Here is a 24,871-nt window from a genome sequence, read left to right as displayed (position 1 = left end):
CTTCGGAGAGAATTGTGGACAGCTGTCAGAACCATTTTTACAGAGGGGACAAATTTAGCTACTTGCCTGATATCTGGGATCTCTAGAACCGACGTCTTGAATTAAGAGACTGCCTCCTGCACTGTTGGTTGCTTTATGGGGCCTCCTACTGCTCTGGTCTGTGGACAAGCCCGGTAATGTGTTCCTAATTCGTGGAATTCCATCTCAGATCTCAATCACATTATCCCAAATTGCAAAAAAACTTGACACAGAAATACAATGAATAAGGGACTGTGACTCTTTTCACTAGAGTAAAAGGAAGCAATCCAACAGGACACCTCAGACTGCTCACTGCAGCATAAAAGGAAGCTCCAATGTTCCCAGCCAGCTGGTTCTGCTGCTTGAACTAGGGCTCAACAGCAGACTATAAACTCCTTAGATACAAGAGCTATATTTTATTTATCTGTGTATAGCCCAGTAATTAGTTAAGAGCCTGCTTTGAATTCAGCCAGATTCTGGCTTGCATATTGATCCCACCACTTATTAACTGGGTGACTTCGGCCACTTAACCTCCCTAATCCTGTTTCATAGCCTGTAAAATGGGGATAATAATGCCAACTCCACTGACTTGTGGAAATTAAATGTGACACTTGTACCTAAAGCTTCTGCTGTGGCTCAAAAGTCTTTGTTGAGAGCTTGAAAGAAGAGTGGCTTCCACCCAACCAAAGGTATGTGATCTCTTTAGAGACTGTGTGTGTCTCCATCAAGTTTAAAGGAAAATTCCTTAGCCAGAGGCTGCAAAGGCTATAAAGTTGGAGTTGGAGAGACAGGTCTACCACTCAAGGGAAGCGGTTTAGTTTTTATTTCCTCTTCATTGCTTGAATTTTTATATGGATTAAAAAATACATTAAATTAAAAATAAATACAATTTTTTGAAGGGAAAAAATGTGATGGCAGGGCTGCTGGCTTAGTTGCTGAAATCTTTTAGCTTTTTCAGGAACGGCAAGAAAAACGAACAGAAAACACTAACAATTACCCATATTAATACGGCTGCCCCATTGCCCCATTGCTATATAGACCCGGGGGGGGGGGTAGAAACAAAGTATAACAATTCTTTTTAGTTGCACCAAATCTTTCATCACAAGACTTGAAGCTCTAGCTTCCATACAAGTCTTTTACCTCCTCCTCCATCTCGCCGCCCCCAGGCAATTGAGGGGAGGGGAGAAACGGAGGCGGGTGGGGAAGCCCCCGGGGCAGGGCAGGCGCACCCCTCCTGCGGGCCACCTCCAGCCTTCAACCCCGGGGCGAGAGCCGTTCCGGCCGCGGCCGGGAGGGCCGGGCCGGCCAGGGAGCCCGCGAGGGCCAGGCCCTCCCGGCCGAGGGGGCGGGCCCGAAGCCGCGGCCTTGCCTCCGTCTGTTCCGCCCCGCGCCCGCCGCTTCCCGGCCGTTCGCTCGGGGCGGCCCCGCGGGCCACAGAGCTCTGCCCCGCCGAGCGCCGCCACCATGCTGCAGAAGCGGGAGAAGGTGCTGCTGCTGAGGACCTTCCAGGGCCGGACGCTGCGCATCGTGCGGGAGCATTACCTGCGGCCCAGCGTGCCCTGCAACAGCCCGCTGTGCCCGCAACCCGCCACCTGCCGCAACGGTCAGGGCCCGGGCGGGAGCGACGGCGCCGGGGCGCGAGCGAGGAGAACCGAGGCCAGGAGCTTGGGGGGCCCGGGCCGGGCGGGAGCGAGGGCAGCCGGGGCGGGAGCGAGGGCAGCCCAGGCTGGGAGGGAGCAGGGGCGGCCAGGCGGGAGTCGTGCGTCCCTTGAGCGGAAGGACGCGGCCGCGGACGTGCGGAGTCCACCGCCGCCCACCCGGCCTCGCACCGCCTCGGCTTCACCTCCGTTCCGTCTGCGAGTCGGCAGCGAGAGGCGGCGGCCCCAGAGCCGCAGAGACGGCGGCTGTCGCTGCTGGCTTTCCGCATAGGACTCCCGACTGCTGCGCCCACGAAATGGAAGAACGCAGAGACTGTTGCTGCACGGCCCAGAAGCCCAGTGATTTGGGCTTTCCCGGTGGCTGAGCACAGGAACCTGCCCCTTCCTGCCCCTCAGGGTCGCAGGTGGTGAAACGGGGAAGCCCTGAGCTGTTGGCTCTTCAGTGACTGAAGCGCGGAGACCTGCAGTTCCTTTACGTTGCTTTGCTCCCTACAAATTACCTGATCTGCCAGCCCCGTTGCCTCAGGCATCTATCCAGGAAAGCCCTCTTCGTCGTAGGGTGGTTTGTGAATTATCTGGACCTTCGTTGTATAGGAAGGTCATGGGGGAAGTTGGGTTTGGGACGGCTTGTGCACTACTACTATGCCTTCCTGCACTTGGTTTCTAGGCTGCAGGTTACTGGTTCGCTTCCCTCTGGTGGGAGATGGGTATGCTGGGCCTTTTCAGCGAATATTTGGAAGCTCAACTTCATTAAGGATTGATGGTTAGAGTGAGCATGTCACTTACCGCTTGGCTAACCAGCTAGCTCACTGACTTAGCCTGGGTGGAAATTCTGCCACTGCCCTTCCTTGAGCTGAGCATCTTTTCTGGCCCTTGGAGACTTCTGCATATGTTAACGAACTTACAACAGAACCGACTTGAAATTGCTGGGCAGAAACAAGTATCTAAAATGTATATTTTTAAAGTGCCTCATTTGAATGTGAGGTTCTCACGAGTTAACACAGAAATATTCAGGTTGTGCTGAAGATGTGCTTGTTTTAAAGTCAGTCATCTTCTCCACTGGCAATACCATAAAGCACACTGAACTTTTATTTATCACAGCTTCAGAAAATTGAAGGTGTTGAATTTACCTGAACTTTAGGCCTCTACCAAAATACATTCGTCTTGTCATTTAAAAACTTCACGACTAAGGTTGAAAGTTATTTTGCACAGGAAGGCACCATGACATTGAAATAATAAACCAAGTTTGCAAGTGTTGTCTAATCTCTTACATTTTTAAAAAATCATATATAGATATTTATTCACTCAGTAACTGAATTCTCTTACATTTTGAATTATGCTTCAGATGGGAAACTCTTGTCTGGTGATGTGACTCATTACATGATCCCTGATTGGAAAGTTGTTCAAGATTACCTCGAGATCCTTGAGTTTCCTGAGTTGAAGGGAATTATTTTCATGCAAACAGCTTGTCAAGCTGTGCAGCATCAAAGAGGCCGAAGGTATCTGTTTTGCATTATTTATTTCTGGTGTTGATTTTTCTCCTTTTAGAAAAGATCCTTTGTTGTAGGGGAGGTGAGGTATTTATTCTTTTGTCAGAAAGTATTTTTTGAACTAATTTAGTATTCTCTTTGCTGGTAGGAATGCAGTAACATAATTTTATATTTCTGCTTCAACATCTGTCCCAAAGATTTGACTGTAGATCAATAAGTTGCAGTGTCCCCAGTATGTGGGTATTTAAGATTCTTGGCTTTTGCCTTGCATTTTATACCAGTTATTGCTTATTTCTTGTTATTGATGCACACTATTTAATCTTCTTATTTATAGATATATTGTTTCAGAAGCTTATTTTTTTTTTCTTCTTTGGGAAAAAATACCTTATTTTTATATTTTAGACTCTTTATTGTGAATACAAATTATATTTGTAATGATTTATTCAATGAAATCAGAAACAACTTGTTTTATTTTTAGGTTATTAGTATAAGTACCAACCATAGTAATTCTATTTGCTAAACATAGGACTTTTGATTGAAATCAGTCTAAAATGCTTACCTTGTACCTTTTAAACAAATACTCTAAAAATTGGTTTTGTTTCATTTAACATTGAGAAAAGATTTATGGTTTGAATTTGAAGACTCATGCAGTATGAAAACAGCATACAGTATTAAAATTATATATCCAAACTCTTAACACCCCAAGTCATTTAAAAAGCAGAAACGATGCATTTATTCTTTTTTAAATGTTGTAGTTTCTTCAGACCTTGGTAGTGAAAGATGAAGTGTGTTTATTTGTATATGAAAATGATAAGTTGTCCTTATTATATGCTCAGTTCAAAAAATATGCGTTAACTAGATTGTGCAGGTTTTTCAGATAGAACATTTTTAAATGAGCTTGAAGTTGATTTTGTTCAGACAGAAAGATATAGATGTTTATACACATTCAGGTTTAAATGCTGCTCCAGGTGTCGTATTTCAATTTCTGCTACTAAAATCAATTTGTTGTTATCATTCAGATTGCTAACACATTGCAGAGCCTTTTCAACTTCTGTTTTCTAACATATTTTTAATATTAAGGATTGTTTTAAAAACCAATTGCTGGGACATTCAAAACCAAAGAATTGGGATTTAAATGTCTTTCCTCTTGAACATTTCAAAAGTAGTTAATGTGATGAAAAACTATTGGTTTTCCATTGCTTTACCTTGTCTCTGAATATACTGAATGTAAAAACAAAAGATGAGGAGTTATGAAATAAGCCCATATGATAACACTCTGGTTTTCCCATTTGGTAAGCACTTTTTGAGCCCCTAGTTTCAGGTCATCTGGAATAGTACAAAGTCTTAGTCTCTTTCTTAACAGACCAGTTGTCTTGTTGGGGTTAAATGCAAGAATCAGGAAGGTAATTACAACATACCTTAGACACATGTGGGATAGTTTAATGTGGACTATACAAAGTGCAGAAGTAAATATGGGATATGGGGATTAGGCCACAAAGTCCTCTGAAGGAAATAGGTTTGAGACTGGTCTTAAATAAAGGAGGGATAATGAACATGTTTGATGAAGAGGAAAAAGAGGCAGGAGAAGAATCAGCAAGTTTAGGACTTGGTGCTTTGTTTATCTGTTAAGCAACCAGCTAGTATATTCAAGTTGAAAGAACTAAATAACCAAAATGACCTAAGCCCTAGAAAGTGTCATTTATTGAAAGATAACTTTAGAATTGATAATAACTGCAGAATATATAGCATCCAGGAGTTTGCTTTATTAATTTAGTATTCATAAGTGTTAAGTGTAAGATATTTGACTTTTCACATTTAACCAACTGTGGCCTAGCAAAAGTTCTACGCTATTTTGCTTCATTTAATGTTGGTAAACATTTTGTTTTTCAGTTCTTCCTTGAAGATTTTTGAGATGCTAGTAAATAATTCATTCTGTTTGATATGCTTTTAGGAACATTATTGCTTAGGAAAACTAGATCAGTTAAAAATACCTGCTGTAGTCTAATGTCTGGTTTAAGGATTTCTTGCTTTCTTCTTTTGACCCCCTTTCTGAATTCTTTTTTTTTTTTTTACAGAGACAGGGAGAGAGTCAGAGAGAGGGATAGATAGGGACAGACAGACAGGAACGGAGAGAGATGAGAAGCATCAATCATCAGTTTTTTGTTGCGACACCTTAGTTGTTCATTGATTGCTTTCTCATATGTGCCTTGACTGTGGGCCTTCAGCAGACCAAGTAACCCCTTACTCGAGCCAGCGACCTTGGGTCCAAGCTGGTGAGCTTTGCTCAAACCAGTTGAGCCCGCACTCAAGCTGGAGACCTCGAGGTCTCAAACCTGGGTCTTCAGCATCCCAGTCTGACGCTTTATCCACTGCTCCACCGCCGGTTAGGCTAATTTAAATTATTTTATTGTATTATTACTCAAATATGTTTAAACATAAATCTAAGTATAAGTCCTCATGCTTAAGTACTTAATACAACACTAAAACCAAATCGGACCTTCAAATTAAATAAAACTACAAAATCAGAAAAATGCAAATAGACATTAATTTAATATGACAGATGACATTGTTTTACTGAAGTGAAATGACCAAAGTTGGGTTTAACAATAGAAAGACATAGCTCTAATCTGCTTCTGTGGTTAGTATGATTTATGTCAATATGATTTTTTTTTTTTTGTATTTTTCTAAAGTTGGAAACGGGGAGGCAGTCAGACAGACTCCCGCATGCACCCAACCAGGACCCACCCGGCACGCCCACCAGGGGGCGATGCTCTGCCCATCTGGGGCGTGGCTCTGTTGCAACCAGAGCCATTCTAGTGCCTGAGGCAGAGGCCGCAGAGCCATCCTCAGCACCCAGGCCCACTTTGCTCCAATGGAGCCTTGGTTGCGGGAGGGGAAGAGAGAGACAGAGAGGAAGGAGAGGGGGAGGGGTGGAGAAGCAGATGGGCGCTTCTCCTGTGTGCCCTGGCCAGGGATCGAACCCGGGACTCCTGCATGCCAGGCCGATGCTCTACCACTGAGCCAACCGGCCTGGGCCTCAATATGACTTTTTATTTCAATAATATTAATGCAGAAAATGGCCTCTTTTCATAAGTACATTGTACAGACTACGAAAAAATTAAGGTTTTAATTGTTCAGGATAATCCCACATTCTGCCATTTCATAATCTTCAAATGCTTATTTAATGAGGGGTCTCTTGATAACTCTGTAAGGCTATCTTGTTGACCACATTTATTCATTTATTTGGGTGTTTTTATTTATTTATTTATTTATTTTTTATTCATTTATTTGAGAAAGGCAGGGGCAGAGAGAGAGACAGGAACATTGAGCTGCTCCTGTATATGCCCTGACCTGAAATCGAACCGGCAACCTCCGTGCTCCGGGATGATGCTCCAACCAACTGAGCTATGTGGCCAGGGCTATTTGGGTGTTTTTAATGCATTCTGGGGTGACATTTGTCAATTCAATAAAAGGAAAAAAGCCTGACCACGTGGTGATGCAGTGGATGGAGCTGAGGACCCAGATTCAAGATTCTGGGGTCCTTGTCTTGAGCAAGGGGTCACTGGCTCAGCTGGAACCCCCAGTCAAGGCACATATGAAAAAGCAATCAATGAACAACTAAAGTGCCACACTTATGATTGATGCTTATCTCTTTCCCTTCCTGTCTGTCTCTCTCTCTCTCGCTCACTAAAAAGAAAAAAATGAAATTATATAGGTTTTAAGTGTACAATTCTATAATTCACCACCTGTATATTGTTTTGTGTGTTCACTGCCCAAGTCAAGTCTCCTTATATCACCGTTTATCTAACTTTTACCCTCTCCTCCAGCCCCCAAGTGTTTTTTTTTATTATTATTTAACAAATACTTGTTGAGAGACTGTATGTTCCAGAAACTGTGCTAGCACTGAGAATACAGTAGTGAACAAAATGGACGTGGTCTTGGGGGGAAATGGGCAGTAATGAAGCAATAACACAAACACATGAAGAACTGCAGCTGTGACACATGCACTAAAGCACAGGTACAGGCTCCCAGAGAGCCAGCTAGGCAGGAAGACAGGAAGGCTTTCCTGAGAGCGATGCCTCTGCTGAGCTCTAAGGCAGTGATTTTCAACCTTTTTTGAGCCGCAGCACATTTTTTACATTTACAAAATCCTGGGCACACCACCTACCAAAACAACACAAAATGACACTCTAACAGTACATATTATACATATAGTTAATAATATAGTTTCTAAATGTATTTATGCTCACTTAGTGTGAAACCTGGGCCTGTTTCGATGAACACAAAAGGGATATCCTGGCAGGAATGGTAGAAAGACACACATGAAGCTCTTCCTCAACAGTTCTCAGTCTCTCTCTGTTTTTAGTTTTTATCGCAGTCAAGCTTGAGAAACTCAGCTCACATAGATATGTGGTTGAAAACGGGAGCAATGTCAAAATAGCTTTGTTGGCCAGAATGGGGAACTCCTTGGCAACAGATAACCAAAAACTGTCCAAAGGAAGATCAGCAAACTTTAGCTTTAAAGTTAGATAACACTGTGATGCATTGTATATCACCCTCTGCGGGGGCCTCTTTTAAAAAGAAAAAGGTCAAATATCTATATACACCATCAGGATAGACATAACCAGCTGAGGCTGAGGCTTCATCTAGTGGTGGCAACATTTACTTCCAGTCCTGACCAGGATTAGAAATCAGGACCATGGGGAGGAGTAGCAGCTTCAACTACTCGCTGCAGCCACACAGTGACAAGTGCACGGCAGCCCGATCGGGGACCTTCCTGGGTGTGGATGAGAGGCGGCCTACTATTGGTTCATCGCTAGTGGTCGGGATGAATCCTAGAAGGTGATTGGTCAGTGAGCGTTCCCTGTGCCTCCACTCTTCCTGTCGCTGATAGCTGGAGGGATTGTGAGGGGAATGTTTATGTTCAGATGGAGGCAGCTGGTGGCGGGCTGGATAAATAGCCTCCATGGGCTGTAGTTTGAGGACCCATGTTTAATTTCCCCACGGCACACCTGACCATGTCTCGCGGCACACTGGTTGAAAAACACTGCTCTAAGGGATAAGTTAGGTATATAAAGAAAGGAAGTCCTGGCTATGTGGTTCAGTGGATAGAGTATCATCCCAGAATGAGATCTTGAGAAAGGAAAAACACTTTCCCGGTGAGGAAACAGCTGTGCGAGGTCATAGGGAATTGAGTGCTGCTCAGGGAACTGAAAGAAGGCCCCGGATTGGATGGTAGGTCTCATGTGCCTCAGGGATGTCTCTGAAGAGTTAAGCAGAGTGGAATGACATGATCAGGTTGCTGTTTTGAAAAGATTACTGGGCCAGTGGAGAAAAGGCACAGAGAAAAGACAGGAGGCTATTGCTTTAGTTCAGATGAGAGATGTTGGTGGCTTAGTGATGGAGAGAAATAGACATTTCCAATAGCTATTTAGCAGGTAAAATGTACAGAACTTCCTAAGTATGTGACCAGTAAAGTTGAAAACATGTCCACACAAAAACTTGTACATGAATGTTCATAGCAGTTCTACACATTTATCATAGTTAAAAAATGGAAACAACCCAGTGTCTATCAGCTGCTGAATGGTTTCACAAAATGTGGTTTATCTAGTCAAGGAAGTATTACTCAGCCATAAAAAGGGATACAGTACTGATACATGCTACAACATAGATGACCTTGAAAGCATTATGCTAAGTGAAAGAAGCCAATCACAGAGACCATATAATGTATGGGTGGTTCTGTTCTTTGTTTTATTGTTTTACCAATTAGCATAGCTATTTTTAACAATTGTGGTAAAATATACATAGCATTCATGCTATGTATTACCGTTTTACAGTGCACTGTTCAATGACATTGAGTTCAATCACATTGTTCTATAACCAATCCCCAGAACTTATTTCATCTTCCCAAACTGAAACTACCCACATTAAATATTAACTTTCTACTTCTCCCTTCCCCTTCCCCTTCCCCTTCCCCATCCCCTGACAACCACCATTCTACTTCTTGCCTCTCTATATTTGACTACTCAAGGAAACTCATACTCATCTTTATTATATGCGGCTTAAGTGTCTGTTTGTCGCCGTAACTGTACTAGCCAATGGGGTGAAGTTGCCACAACTGAACGCAAATTGAGCGGGTCAGGGGGAAGGTGAACATTTGTTTGCATTGGCAATCATCTGTTTTACATAAAAACTATGTCTTAACGTAATTTCTTTTAAGAATGCCTCCTAGAAAATACAGCACTGAAGAGGAGAGAAAAGGAGCTAAAGCTGCACAAAAACGGCTTTCTCGACAAAAAGAAACCACTGAGCAGAGAAAGACAAGGCTTGCTTCAGTTGCAGAGCAAATGTGTCTTTCAATTGAGACGTAGACAATTTCCTGTAAAACTTGCCTTTGCTATGACCATCAATAAGTCTCAGGGCCAAACGCTTAAGCGTGTTGGCATTTTTTTACCTGAGCCTGCATTTGGACACGGTCAACTTTATGTTGCCTGTTCAAGAGTTTGTGAAAGAATGGACGTAAAATTAAAAATAATTGGTCCTCTGCAAGGCGAGCTTAAAAATGATGGAAAGATCTACACAAGAAATGTTGTGTACAAAGAGATCTTTGACATGTGAATTAACATTTTATTATTTAAATCACCTTTATTTATTGAGCTAGCGGTGGCTCTTAAGAAATGTACCGCCAGGCCCTGGCCGGTTGGCTCAGTGGTAGAGCGTCGCCCTGGCCTGCGGAAGTCCCGGGTTCGATTCCCGGCCAGGGCACACAGGAGAAGCGCCCATCTGCTTCTCCACCCCTTCCCCTCTCCTTCCTCTCTGTCTCTCTCTTCCCCTCCCGCAGCCAAGGCTCCATTGGAGCAGAAATGGCCCGGGCGCTGGGGATGGCTCCTTGGCCTCTGCCCCAGGCGCTGGAGTGGCTCTGGTCGCGACAGAGCGACACCCCAGAGGGGCAGAGCATCGCCCCTGGTGGGTGTGCCGGGTGGATCCCGGTTGGGCGCATGCGGGAGTCTGTCTGACTGTCTCTCCCCGTTTACAGCTTCGGAAAAATACACACACAAAAAAAGAAATGTACCGCCAGTGGTTTCCTTCATTGCACTCTACTTTAAGCAATTAAGCAAGTAGAAGGGGGAAACCCCGTGGGGCACTAAGCAAAGGGGCGTCCTCGCCGCCCTCCCTGGGTAATTCAGTTTGAATTAGCAGACACCTTTGCACAAATCATTTTAATTACAATTTATAATATCTAGAACAGCGGTCATTTCGTATGACCGCCGGGCTTTCTAGTATAAGTATAACCATACAGCCCTTTTGTGACCAGCTTATTTCACTCAGCATCGTATCTTAAAGCTTGAAGCTTCAACCACATTATAACATGTATCAGAACTTCCTTTTTAAGGCTGAATGATATACCACTGTACATATATACCACCTTTTGTTTTTCCATTTATCTGTCACTGGACACTTAGGTTCCTTCCACGTTTTGGCTATTGTGAATAGTGCTGCTCCGAATAGGAGTCTACTAATATTTTTTCAAGACCCTGCTTTCAATTCTTTGGGGTTTGTACCCAGGTGTGGGATTGCTGGGTTAGTGGTAGTTCTGGTTTTGATTTTTTTTTTTTTTAAAGAATGGGTGGTTCTGTTGTGTTCACTATGAGCAGGATGGCTGCAGACAGAGGGCAGCAATGGGCTGTCTGGACTATGTCCCCTGAGGGCATTCAGTGGAGCAAAATACCTAGCACAGAGAAGCAGTGTGGCAAAATTTGCTGGATGAATGATGTCTATTAAGGGAGATAATCTGGCCTGACCAGGCGGTGGTGAAGTGGATAGAGCATCGGACTGGGATGCGGAGGACCCAGGTTCAAGTCCCCAAGGTCGCCAGCTTGAGCATGGGCTCATCTGGCTTGAGCAAAAAAAAAAAAAAGCTCACCAGCTTGGACCTAAGGTCGCTGGCTCGAGCAAGAGGTTACTTGTTCTGCTGAAGGCCCACAATCAAAGCACATATGAGAAAGCAATCAATGAACAACTAAGGTGTCACAATGAAAAACTAATGATTGATGCTTCTCATCTCTCTCCATTCCTGTCTGTCTGTCCCTATCTATCCCTCTCTCTGACTCTCTCTGTCTCTGTAAAAAAGTAAAATAAAATAAATTTTAAAAGGGAGATAATCTGTAAGCCAATAATAGCACTAAGCTCGGGTGCTTCATTAGCGATACATATAATGTGATGGTAGGTAAACGGAGCAAAAGCTATGGAGGATAAGATCAGGAAAAAACGGGCAATATGTTTTCAGTGTTCTCTCTAAAATAATAAATTACAGGTGTTTATGAAGCCTTTTCTAAAATATTTCTTACTGCTTAACAAGTAAATGCTCATTTTAAAAACATGCATGACAGAAGTATATAAAGGAGAAAGTGGAAAGTCTTTTTATTTTATTTTTTTTAATTTTTTTTACAGAGACAGAGAGTGAGTCAGAGAGAGGGATAGACAAGGACAGACAGACAGGAACGGAGAGAGATGAGAAGCATCAATTATTAGTTTTTCATTGCGTGTTGCAACACCTTAGTTGTTCATTGATTGCTTTCTCATATGTGCCTTGACCGCGAGCCTTCAGCAGACCAAGAAGCCCCTTGCTGGAGCCAGCGACCTTGGGTTCAAGCTGGTGGGCTTTTGCTCAAACCAGATGAGCCTGCACTCAAGCTGGTGACCTCGGGGTCTCGAACCTGGGTCCTCTGCATACCAGTCTGACGCTCTATCCGCTGCGCCACCGCCTGGTCAGGCGAAAGTGGAAAGTCTTTGCCTCACCATTCTGCAGGAATGATCACTGTTAATAGGGTGGTGTAGACTCTTTTATGCATAATCTAAGAGGTTTTATAAATGATTTTAAGTGTATCTTTGTGAATGTGGGAAAATTATTATTTTTATTCTGAAGCTGAAAACGGGGAGAGACAGTCAGACAGACTCCTGCATGCACCCCACCGGGATCCACCCGGCTCACCCACCAGGGGGCGACGCTCTGCCCACCAGGAGGCGATGCTCTGCCCACCAGGAGGCGATGCTCTGCCCCTCCAGGGCGTCGCTTGTTGCGACCAGAGCCACTCTAGTGCCTGGGGCAGAGGCCAAGGAGCCATCCCCAGCGCCCGGGCCATCTTTGCTCCAATGGAGCCTCGCTGCAGGAGGAGAAGAGAGAGACAGAGAGGAAGGAGAGGGGGAGGGGTGGAGAAGCAAATGGGCGCTTCTCCTGTGTGCCCTTGCTGGGAATCGAACCCGGGACTTCTGCACACCAGGCCGACGCTCTACCACTGAGCCAACCGGCCAGGGGCATGAATGTGGGAAAATTATTGACTTAATAATTGGGGTAGGGCAACTTTTGTTTACACAAGTGGAATTTTGTTAAAGAAAGCTGCCATTCACCTGACCTGTGGTGGCGCAGTGGATAAAGCGTTGATCTGGAACGCTGAGGTCACCAGTTCAAAATTCTGGGCTTGCCTGGTCAAGGCACATAAGGGAGTTGATGCTTCCTGCACCTCCCCCCCTTCTGTCTCTCTCTCTCCTCCTCTCTCTAAAAATGAATAAATAAAATCTAAACAAGAATTATAAAAAATAAATAAAATAAAATCTAAAAAAAAGCTGCCATTCACAGAGATGAAAATGAATCCCTTTGTTTATTAAGAAATTTTATAAGGTGTATTACTTGATGATTCTGTGTGTGTGTGTGTGTGTGAGAGAGAGAGAGAGAGAGACAGAGAGAGACAGAGAGAGGGACAGACAGACAGGAAGGGAAAGAGATGAGAAGCATCAATTTTTTTTGTGGCACCCTAGTTGTTCATTGATTGCTTTCTCAAATGGGCCTTGACTTGGGGGCTACAGCAGACCAAGTGGCCCCTTGCTCAAACCAGCAACCTGGGGCTCAAGCTTGTGAGCCTTGCTCAAGCCATATGAGCCCATGCTCAAGCCAGCAACCTCAGGGTTTCAAACCCAGGTCCTCAACGTCCCAGTACGATGCTCTATCCACTGTACCACCATCTGGTCAGGCAGTGATTCTTTTTTTTTTTTTTTTTTTTTTTTACAGAGGCAGAGATAGACAGGGACAGACAGACAGGAACAGAGAGAGATGAGAAGCATCAATCATCAGTTTCTCGTTGCATGTTGCGACTTCTTAGTTGTTCATTGATTGCTTTCTCACATGTGCCTTGACCGTGGGCCTTCAGCAGACCGAGTAACCCCTTGCTGGAGCCAGCGACCTTGGGTCCAAGCTGGCGAGCTCTTTGCTCAAGCCAGATGAGCCCGCGCGCAACCTCGGAGTCTCGAACCTGGGTACTTCCGCATCCCAGTCCGACGCTCTATCCACTGCGCCACCGCCTGGTCAGGCGTGATTCTTTTTTTTAATGTTTATTTTATTGATTTGAGAGAGAGAGAGGAAGGGAGAGAAAGAGCGAGAAAAGAACATCGCTCCTGTGTGTGCCCTGACCAGGGATCAAACCAGCAACCTCTGCACTTCTGGACAATGCTCTGACCAACCAAGCTATCTGGCCAGGGCTAAAATTAATGATTTTTTTTAAGATGACTCAAATTTAGAATTACTAAGAAAATAAAATCACTTTCTTGTTTTCTAAAGAAGTGTTGAGACCACATAGATAATGGAGGTTAACATTTATTTGGAGAGTTCTGCCTTTGTTTTAATGAAAAAACTAATTTATTAAAAGTCCATGGTGGCAGACTAGTGATGGGAATAGAGGGCACAAATTTTATTATATTAAATGCCAGCCACCGTGGCCGGGTAGCCCAGTTGGTAGAGCGTCATCCCAACACACCAAGGTTACAGGTTCAATCCCTGGTCAGGGCACAAACATGGAGCAACCAATGAATGCATAAATAAGTAAAACAATGAAACAATGTTGCTCTCTCTCAAATCAATTTTTAAAAATTTTAAAAAAAATAAATGCTAGTCATTTATTTACCTTGGATAATTTACTGGTATATGTTAATTTAATATCTGGTTTAATATCAGTCTATTTAAAAATAAACATTGACTTCCTATAAAATAACTGGATATTCTGTAGTTCATATCACCTAGACCATTGAAAAGCACCTTCTTAGAAACTGACCCATATAAGACTTCATATTTGATTTGTGACTTTGGCTAACATTGGAAGGGTCTCCTGGTGGGAAACCTTAAAACTCTGTTAGTTTTCTGACAGATAAAGCCAGCCTCGTTCATGTAAATGAGGTGGCTGCATAAATAAAATTTACAGACAAATCCTCAAACTTAGTTATCCTACGTGCTTTTTTCTAGGGCTGCCAGCGAAAAGTGACATGCACTAACGCCTAATGCCATTTAGAGACCAAAGTGAGGCACAAAAGTAAAGTGCTAAAGTTTGTTTGCCTCTGTGTCTTCTGGGAGCCTGTGAAGTGGGGGTTCCGCGAGGCAGGTCTTATAATTACATAATAGACAACCAGAAGTATCGGAAGGGGAAATGAGGGTAGAGGGATTGGATTGATCCACAAAACTAATTAAGGAGGCCCTGCCCAAGCACATTCCAGCAGACAAAATTGAGGAACAGCAGCCCCAACGTCCCTATGTACCCTAAGGCCAATATTAAATAAATATTTCTCAGGTTTTAAATAATCTTTTTCACTAAAATACTTCATCATTTTTTTATCCTTAGCAAGAGCTGGCAGTGGATGAGTCCCTGCTTTGTTAGACTTATTTTTCTCCTCTGTGTCCCAGACAGTACAATAAACTGCGGAACCTCCTGAAGGATGCGCGTCATGATTGCATTCTCTTTGCGAACGAATTCCAGCAGTCCTGCTATCTCCCCCGGGACAGAGGGGAGTCCGTGGAAAAGTGGCAGACCAGGTATGGCACTGAACCGTCGTGAGTGTTCACGGGATCATCCTGTGCGGTTTCTTTACCATTGGCTGTGTGGGAATTGATCAGCTGATATGCTGAAATCAGGTATTTTCTGGAACCGTGATTAATGCTGAAATGCTTAATATGTCATTTGAATTCATAACTGAGATACTTTAGAGATTGTGATTAGAGAGGCAGAGTACCCAGAGTAAGTTTGCCCCAGACCCTTAACGGCTAGCTTCGTTCCAGTGATCCAGAGTTAAAACTTGAATGCTTAGGGGAGGGATCCTACTTTTAAGCTAAGATCTCAATTTTTCTGGCATAGTTCTAGTCTTATTAAACTGAAACTGGTAGGTCAATTCTGGTAAAACTGTTTTAGGAAGAGCCTAAAAGCAGAGCATGAAGCAAGGACGTGGTGGGGCTTGTTTACTTCTGAGGTGATTCCCATAAGCAGGAAGTAGTGAGGAAGTAGGGAGAGTAAGAGAGAGAAGAAGGGAAAGCAGGAAAGGGTGTGTTACTGCTGGAGGAAACTGAGACTCAGTCTTGCTGAGACCCTCTGAGAAGCCCAGTAGAGTGTGCCTAAGAAGTCACCTCGATTAGCTTTCTGTGCCCCCCAGTAGCTGAGCATCGTTCCCCAGGGGTGTTAACTCCACTCCCTGGGGCCGTAAGGGGGAAAGGAGCTGCTTACCAGCTCCAGCTGAAGTAAGGTGGGCCCAAGGGCACAGGTTCTCTTCTGTAGACAGCAGAAGGAACCTTAAACTGTAAAATGTCTTATCCATACAAAACATTTCAGTCATCTTTTTCCTTGTAATTCTTTATTTGTATAGCCGTGAAATATTTAAATTCTCTAAAGCAAAATAAGCATTGAAACATACCGAGTCCTTAATTATACTCGCCAGGTTCCCACAGGGCTCATACCAGAAAGGGAAAAGCAAAGCCTTCTCTAGATTGGGTTATTTGCGAGTACTCAGAATGGTCACACTTCTAACTACACAGTCTCTCACATTGTAAGATACTCAGTATATGTTGTCTGAATTTCTTTTAACTTTTAGAGAACTAAAGAAAACTTATATAGCATCTTAATTAGCAGAAGGGGAAACAGATGCCCACAGAAATTGACTGTCCAACTTTATATACTTTGTTGGAAACATCCAGTCTTGAATGCATGTCTTTAGACCTAGACTCTGTTGTTCAATTCAGATTCTTTTCAGGAAGGTTCTCAGACTTTAGCTATTTGCAGCCTAGTTTTTCTCCTAGCCAACCACTTGTTTCTTTATCTTTTAAGCCTCACATAGCTTGTCATCCTTGTGGTGCTGTGTCCCTCGGCCCTCCAACTGAGAAGTGTTAACAGATTGCAGAGCCTTAGGTTTCTAGGCCATATCAGGGAGTAAAAGAGGTATGGTGGCGGTTGGCTGTCTCAGGGAAGAAGAGATTTCAAGCACTTTTTGAATTATCTTTGTGTTCCTCAAGAGTGTAACTGTGTGTATATATAAAGGGTTTTCAGGATGTATTTGTTGAATGAATGAATGATTCTCTATATAAACCAAAGATTAGCAAATTAAAAGCAGGTGCGAAGTTCTGAGCAATAGCTTGTGTTTGTCTGCCTTGGGAGGGCTCACATGCCCTTTGCTTTTCTAGGAGCATATACAATGCAGCCGTTTGGTACTATCACCACTGCCAGGATAGGATACCAATCATTATGGCGACAGAAGATGAAGAAGCAGTTCAGCAGTATGGAAGTGAAACAGAAGGCGTGTTTGTGATTTCTTTCAAGGTATTTCTAGCCGGTGTGTGTGTCCATTTCCTAAGTAGTTCCCAGAGGGCTCTAGGTCCCTTTGGCAATACAGAATAGGGTATATATATATATAAACAGTGAAGGAAGACTTCAAGAAGTGCCATGTCTTCGTTACTCCCCAGCTGACTAATCTTGACTAACAAATCTGGGCAAACTACCTGTGACTATAAGGCCTACAGTATCCAAGAGTTTAGCCCAACAAGCCCCTGTTGACAGTAAACTCAGGTTTATAGTTACAGCAATAACAATATTAGTAATGGTGATGATGCTAGGTTGAATCTTATAAAATTGCCAATATTCTGTTGCTTTTGACCCACAAAAAAGGCAGTTCTACATAATAGCAATAATAGCATTGGCCAATGTATATCTATGCCACACACTGTTCTAAGTGTATTATTTCATTTAATTCCTGCAACAGCCTTATGAGGTAGGAGTTATCATCCCCATTTTATTGGTGAGGACGGAAGCTGAAGCACAGAAAGGCTAAGCAATTTGCCCAAGGTCACACAGGTAGAAAGTGGTAGAAATGGGATTAAAACCCGGGCACTCTGATCTCAAAGCTCCTAACCATTATGCTTCACTGCCTTCCAAATTATTTTTCTGACTATCCACAGAACACAGTTTTATTTTTTTTTAATTTTTTTTTATTCAGTTTTGAGAGGAGAGGGAGGGAGAGAGAGAGAGAGAGAGAAAGGAGAGACAGAGAGAGAAGGGGGGAGGAGCTGGAAGCATCAACTCCCATATGTGCCTTGACCAGGCAAGCCCAGGGCTTCGAACCGGTGACCTCAGCATTTCCAGGTCGACGCTTTATCCACTGCGCCACCACAGGTCAGGCCACAGAACACAGTTTTAAAGGCCAGTCTTGTTTTTCACAGTTCTTCACTCTTCCCACTTGTGAATGCACATGGGGCTTGAGAGGAGTAAAGGAAGGGGTGAGACGTGACATTGTTTATGTGAAGGCTGTTGGATCAGTTCGGTGTACAGATCACAGAGGGGAACAGCATTATCAGTGACAGTTTCTTGGGCTGTCTTAGCAACCCAGTTCTCCTATTTCTTAGGTGCCTTTAGGGAGAGTAGGATGAGTATTAATCTCTCGATCGACTACTGGTCTCTTCTGTCTGCCCAGTTGGTCAGTCAAGTTCCAATGGTTGATACCTTTTTGATTCAGAAACTAGAATGAGATCCTCTATTACCCCTGTCAGTTTACAGAAAGTCCAGTTGAATTTTGAATTGTAGATTCTATAAGCGTTCCCAGGTGCATGTATTGCTAAAGATTTGCCAGTAGAATTTTCTTGGCCCTGCTATAGAAAGTGCTCTGGCACACCAGAGAATCCCAGGGGCACTGGATATTAATGGCAGTGTCACTTGCTTTTTCTGTTGCAATACATCATGTCTTGTTCCTACAGAGGACAGTTGACTAAAATTACATTTTTCTACTTTTTGTGAAAATTACTTTTCTTTGTAGTTCAGTAGTATAGTACAGTTTTATTTTGTATAGCATTTCCTAAGCAAACTGTGGCCAAGGGCTTCATAGAGGTAAATGATAGCAGGAAAAAAGAAATTCTGTGAAGTTCAGATGAGAAGGAAGCCCAGAATTTTCTATAGGGACTTGAAGTTAGATGGAGAAGAGTGAAAGCAATAAAAGCAGTAGTAGAAGTTAATTTTAGTAACGTTTATGCCTTCTATTTATAAATTCAGGCCTTGGATAAAAGTATTGGAAAATATTCTGCAAAAGCCCTTGATTTATTTGTTTTTTAATTTTATTATTATTATTTTTTTACAAGAACAGAGAGAGGGATAGAAAAGGACAGACAGACAGGAACGGAGAGAGGTGAGAAGCATCAATCATCAGTTTTTCCTTGTGACACCTTAGTTGTTCATTGATTGCTTTCTCATATGTACCTTGACCATGGGCCTTCAGCAGACCGAGTAACCCCTTGCTCTAGCCAGCGACCTTGGGTCCAAGCTGGTGACCTCGGGGTCTTGAACCTGGGGCCTCCACATCCCAATCTGACGCTCTATCCACTGCGCCACCGCCTGGTCAGGCCCTTGATTTATTATTATTTACATGAAGTCCTTAATTTATATAGTATTTGCTGAATTGGGGACGTTTGGATAAATTTATCTTATTTTGTTCATTTTATTTAGTTTAAAGCCTGGTGCTTTTTAATCACTTCTTCTAATCATTTACTGTATTTATTTGCAATTTAGGGGGTAAGACTTTTTTTTTTTTTTTTTTTTTTGTATTTTTCTGAAGCTGGAAACGGGGAGAGACAGTCAGACAGACTCCTGCATGCGCCCAACCGGGATCCACCCAGCACGCCCACCAGGGGCGACGCTCTGCCCACCAGGGGGCGATGCTCTGCCCCTCTGGGGCGTCGCTCTGCCGCAACCAGAGCCACTCTAGCGCTGGGGCAGAGGCCAAGGAGCCATCCCCAGTGCCTGGGCCATCTTTGCTCCAATGGAGCCTTGGCTGCGGGAGGGGAAGAGAGAGACAGAGAGGAAGGAGGGGGTGGTGGAGAAGCAAATGGGCGCTTCTCCTATGTGCCCTGGCCGGGAATCAAACCTGGGTCCCCCGCACGCCAGGCCGACGCTCTACCGCTGAGCCAACCGGCCAGGGCCAGGGGGTAAGACTTTTTTATCAGTACTTTTCCTTTGGTGTTTTAGCTATAAATTTGTCCTTTTTTTTTTTTTTTTTTTTTTGACATGGAGAGTCAGAAAGAGGGATAGACAGACAGGAAAGGAGAGATATGAGAAGCATTGATTCATTGCAGCACCTTAGTTGTTCACGGATTGCTTTCTCATGTGTGCCTTGACCCGGGGGCTACAGCAGAGCATGTGACCCCTTGCTCAAGCCAGCGACCTTTGGGCTCAAGCCAGTGACCATGGGGTCATGTCTATGATCCCACATGCAAGCCAACAACCCTGTGCTCAAGCCAGATGAGTGCGTTCAAGCTGGCAACTTTGGGGTTTTGAACCTGGGTCCTCCATGTCCCAGTCCGACGCTCCATCCACTGCATCACCACCTGGTCAGGCTAAATTTGCCTTTTTAATGCACGTATGAAGTTGTGCTGTGGCTTATGCAACAGCCATCATTTAAGCAAGCCTTTCAGTTAGCACTGCAACAGACCACTGTGTATTTACTTCTCACTGAATTGCCCATTTTGTTTCATACTAATCACATTCTTGTTTTAAGCACCTTTTAACAATTTACAGTACTGTTTGCCAAAGTTATTTGTTAAATAAAAATGCTCTATTTGACCTGTGGTGCAGTGGATAAAGTGTCGACCTGGAATGCTGAGGTTGTCAGTTCAAAATGCTGGGCCTGCCTGGTCAAGGCACATATGGGAGTTGATGCTTCCTGCTCCTCCCCTCTTCTCTCCCTCTCTCTCTCTCTCTCTTCTCTAAAATGAATAAATAAATAAATTTTTTAATAAATAAATAAAAATGTTCTGACCTGGGTGGTGAAGTGGCTAGAACATCGACCTGGGATGCTGGAGTCTCTAGTTCAAACCCCAGGCTTGCCCTGGTCAAGGCACATACAAGAAGCAACTAATACGTGTTCATGCTTCCCACTCCTCCCCCTGCTTTTCTCTCTCTCTGTCTTCTCTCTAAAATAAATTTAAAAATCTTTTTTAAAAATAAAAATACATAAATGTAAATGCACACACACGCATGCACATTCCTGTGCAGCCAACTTTTACCAAGGCTGGACCTTCTGGTGGCTTTCCTGACCTCCCTCACACAATTTTCTTAATGTTTTCCACCATTCCCAGCTGTACCACAGGAGCAGCTGCTACTAATCCTAAATATTTCCTGTTCTCCTTAGAAACAATCAAACCCAGCTTTTACCAAACCTTTGGCCTCTGAGGCTCATACTTGTGGTGTGCAGTAGTTGCTTTGTGTTCTTGTAAATTGAGCAGAAGCTAATTCTTGGTGCTGATAAGTGATGTGACCATAGAATTGGGGTACTGATGTCAGCACAGACAGAACTTCTGGAAGGACTAGGGAAAGAAAGGAAGCAGTTTAAACAGGATTCTGAAATTAGTGGGTGGAATTCTGGAGATAACAACAGAGAGGATTAAGCTGAGAAAAGAAAATGTGCTAGACTCTACCCTAGACTTCAACCTGAGTTAAAATCACATCTAAATTTGATTTTATTTTGTGAGAGTCAACCATTTGAGGAAGTGAGTGTTCCCTGGACACACAGAGGAGAAGTAACACAGCAGATCTCACCATACCCCCCATCTTGGGGTTGTGTCCTGGGCCTTTCCGAAAGAATTATGCCAAGATGTGCAATAATATTCAGTAATGTTGGCAGAGACTGACCTCTTGTTTCATACAAGGTCATCACACTTATACCAACATCAAGTGTCACCTACACGAGGAGTGTCACTACATCTGAATAGTCAAGAAGACTGTCCTCTTGGAGCTTATGAAATGGGAAAGCCTAACATCAAAGAATACTTTGCTCATTTGACTTTACCTGCTCTCTGCTCAGTTAACATTGCCAGTGGATTGGGGGAAGGGAGGCATTTCCTTATACATATTATTCCTTGCCATATTTATGTGCTTAAGTTTCTTGTAAAGTTCAAACATTTCAGGGTAAAAAAAAATACAAGAATGCACATGTAAGAGTTTTTTCTGTCCGTCCATTGTAAGTCCTTATCTGCATCAGTAAGATACAGATGAAGACAGGCAGATGGTCTTTATATGTTCTTGTGTGTGTTATGTGCATGTGTGCATGTGTGGGTGGAGGGGGGCAGATTTGAAAGGTCAGAGTAATCAGGGAGGTGGAAGCTTTCTGTGGTAGGAACAGCCTCCCTAGGGTTCATTGAGCCAGACTTCAGGGATTGATGAGATGGTAGAAAATGACTGGTAGCATGAGGCTGAGGAAGGTAATGTTCATTTGACACATCTGCAAAATTGCATGCTGGCAGTTCCTGTTTGGGATATTTTTTTAAATTTAAACATTTTTAGCTGTATTATTTTTTAATCAATTTATTTATTGATTAATTTTAGTGAGAGAGGAAGGGAGAGAGAGAGAGATAGGGACATCAATCTGTTCCTGTGTGTGCCCTGACCAGGAATCAAGCCAGTAACCTCTGTGCTTCGGGGCGATGCTCTAACCAACCGAGCTATCCAGCCAGGGCTGGGATCTTTATAATACTACTGTAATGAAGAATTATTCTCTTCTGACCATGTTTCTCCTCTGCCTCCACTGAATGCAGAATTATCTGGACAATTTTTGGCCTGATTTAAAAGCCGTCCATGAGCTTTGTGAGTCTATCCTTCAGTCTCGGCGGGAAAGAGAGAAGGAGAGCCAGGAGAGCCACAGGAAGGAGTACCCAGAACATCTTCCCCTGGAAGTGTTAGAAGCCGGCATTAAGTCTGGACGCTATATTCAGGTGAGACGGCAGTGCATAGTGGGCGTCAGGACCAGCCAGTGTGTTTTTTTCTCTTCTTTCCTTGCCTCCTGTCACAGGTGTCTAATTTCAAAGGCTGTAAACAAGATGGGTATGAGTAGACCAGAGCTAGCCATGATTAAGGTGCCGTGGGAGCCTTTCTTCCTGTAGACATGGCCGTCTGGTTGGAGCTGTTCTATATTGTTCTTATTTGAATTACATGTTGAACATCACACGAGTAACCTTGTAAATGCCTCCTGACACTGAGAAAGAGAATGTATTTTTTTTAATCAAAGTCTAAAGGTTTGGCAAAATTGTAAAATTGGTCACATTTGGCTTTTTCACTCCTTTGCCATTTCTCTACTCCTTTCAAGGGCCCCTTTATGACTCCCTAGTACCCAGAACCCAGATGCTGACAGGATCTTGAGAAGAAATCAGATACAGTTATTCAGATTTTAAGTTTTACGTGTACTCATGTATGTATCTATGCAGTTTTATCACATGTGTAGATTTGTGTGTCTACTACAACAATCAAGATGTTCTCTCTTGGATTTTACTTTTTTTTTTTTTTTCATTTTTCCGAAGCTGGAAACGGGGAGGCAGTCAGACAGACTCCCGCATGCGCCCAACCGGGATTCACCCGGCATGCCCACCAGGGGGCGATGCTTTGCCCCTCTGGGGCGCCGCTCTGTTGCGTCCAGAGCCATCCCCAGCGCCCAGGCCATCTTTGCTCCAATAGAGCCTCGCTGCGGGAGGGGAAGAGAGAGACAGAGAGGAAGGAGGGGGAGGAGTGAAGAAGCAGATGGGCGCCTCTACTGTGTGCCCTGGCCAGGAATCGAACCCAGGACTCCTGCACACCGGGCCGATGCTCTACCGCTGAGCCAACCGGCCAGGGCCGGATTTTACATTTTAAAAAGCCACTCATTTTTATGCAGGCAGAAGTTTCAGAATAATGTACTGAAGGCCCTCCCTAAAGTATGGGTGTCTTAAATGAGTACACCTAGAAGGGCTAATGCCTCCAACTTGGGAGTAAAATTCGCAATGTTCCTGGGAGGGTACTTTGAAAAGGAAGGTTTTTCAAAGACCACTCATCACTCAGGTAAGGTAAATCCTGGCACTTTCAACATTGGTATAGATAAGAGTAGTTCAAAATGATGGCATGGTCTCTAGAGAAAAGAAACCATGGTGATGAATATTATTTCTAAGCCAAGAAATCACAGACCTTATAGAATATTATGGAAACATTTTCATATAGTTTTTAAAAACTGTACCTTTTGGAGGTAAACCAGGCCAGAAAGAAGTTTTCACATTGATATTTATTATGATTTCAGGGAATTCTGAAAGTCAACAAACACAGAGCACAAATAGAAGCTTTTGTGCGACTTCAAGGAGCCAGCAGTAAAGATTCAGGTTCAGTATACACCTTACATAAATCTCCATACTACCTTTTTATGCTGATATTACACAATGAAGACAGCAAAGGGGACACTGTCACATCATCTATGCCATCAAATATCACCCTGTACACTGGGTATATGGGATCGTGAGGGGGTTTTTTTCCCCCTGACTTTTTGTTGATAATTTCTGATTTTATTGTCATAAACTTTACAAATTATGCTAGCTGATATTTTATTGAGTGGTTACTATGTATCAGGTATTTTTCTAAGCACTTAACATAGGCCTTACTCTTTCCCACCTTTTTTTTTTTTTTTTTTACAGAGACAGTCAGAGAGAGGGATAGATAGGGACAGACAGACAGGAATGGAGAAAGATGAGAAGCATCAATCATTAGTTTTTCATTGTGGCACCTTAGTTGTTCATTGATTGATTTCTCATATGTGCCTTGACCGTGGGCCTTCAGCAGTCTGAGTAACCCCTTGCTCAAGCCAGAGACCTTAGGTTCCAAGCTGGTGAGCTTTGCTGAAGCCAGATGAGCCCACACTCAAGCTGGCGATCTCGGGATCTTGAACCTGGGTTCTCCGCATCCCAGTTTGACGCTCTATCCACTGCGCCACTGCCTGATCAGGCTCTTTCCCACTTTTTATACATGAGAATACACAAGGCACTAAATCCCAGAGAAGCACAGTAACCCGCCCAAGATCAGCACCTACCGAGCAGGGGCTCAAACTGCCACCAAGGCCCTTTGACCATGATTTTAAGACATTGCCCTGAACTGCCTCAATGTGCTTGCTATATGCCTCATTGGAATCACTAAAAAAGTAAAAAATGAGAAATAAATGTGTAAAAAGTTGTATGATGGAGTGTACTTTCTAGTCCTACAATGACGAGGTGAAAGAAACCCCGACAGTCGAGGGAGTGTGCCTGAGTGGAAGGAGAAGGAGAAGCAGCGGCTTTCCCAGGCTCCACCCCTCAGAATCGCCCGTCAGTTCCGCAGTGTTTACAGTCACTCAGCCTGCCGGCCGCTCCTGGGCCATGTGGCCCCGACAAGTGTGTGACAGAATTCCAGTGCAGGCTTCCATGGTCTCATGCAGGGGACTGTTACCTATCTTTTTTTTTTTTTTTTTTTTAATTTTTTATTTATTCATTTTAGAGAGGAGAGGGAGAGACAGAGAGAGAGAGAGGAGAGACAGAAAGAGATGAGGGGAGGAGCTGGAAGCATCAACTCCCACACGTGCCTTGACCAGGCAAGCCCAGGG

The 24,871-nt window shown here is 43.7% G+C and overlaps 1 protein-coding gene across 1 annotated transcript in view; it reads left to right on the top strand.

The window, feature by feature from the left end:
• The first annotated feature begins 1,264 nt into the window (after positions 1-1,264).
• Positions 1,265-24,871, top strand: part of DIS3L (DIS3 like exosome 3'-5' exoribonuclease) — a 49,903-nt gene continuing 26,296 nt past the window's right edge. Inside the window, exons 1-6 of the mRNA XM_066273278.1 lie at positions 1,265-1,621; positions 3,022-3,175; positions 14,892-15,020; positions 16,653-16,788; positions 22,041-22,217; positions 23,546-23,624. Of these exons, the coding sequence (XP_066129375.1) occupies positions 1,483-1,621; positions 3,022-3,175; positions 14,892-15,020; positions 16,653-16,788; positions 22,041-22,217; positions 23,546-23,624 (814 nt within the window). The 5' untranslated portion in view covers positions 1,265-1,482. The remainder of the gene's footprint in view (positions 1,622-3,021; positions 3,176-14,891; positions 15,021-16,652; positions 16,789-22,040; positions 22,218-23,545; positions 23,625-24,871) is intronic.

Source organism: Saccopteryx bilineata, chromosome 4 (assembly GCF_036850765.1).
Source record: "Saccopteryx bilineata isolate mSacBil1 chromosome 4, mSacBil1_pri_phased_curated, whole genome shotgun sequence".
Lineage (NCBI taxonomy): Eukaryota > Metazoa > Chordata > Mammalia > Chiroptera > Emballonuridae > Saccopteryx > Saccopteryx bilineata.
This window is presented reverse-complemented; position numbering and strand designations above follow the sequence as displayed.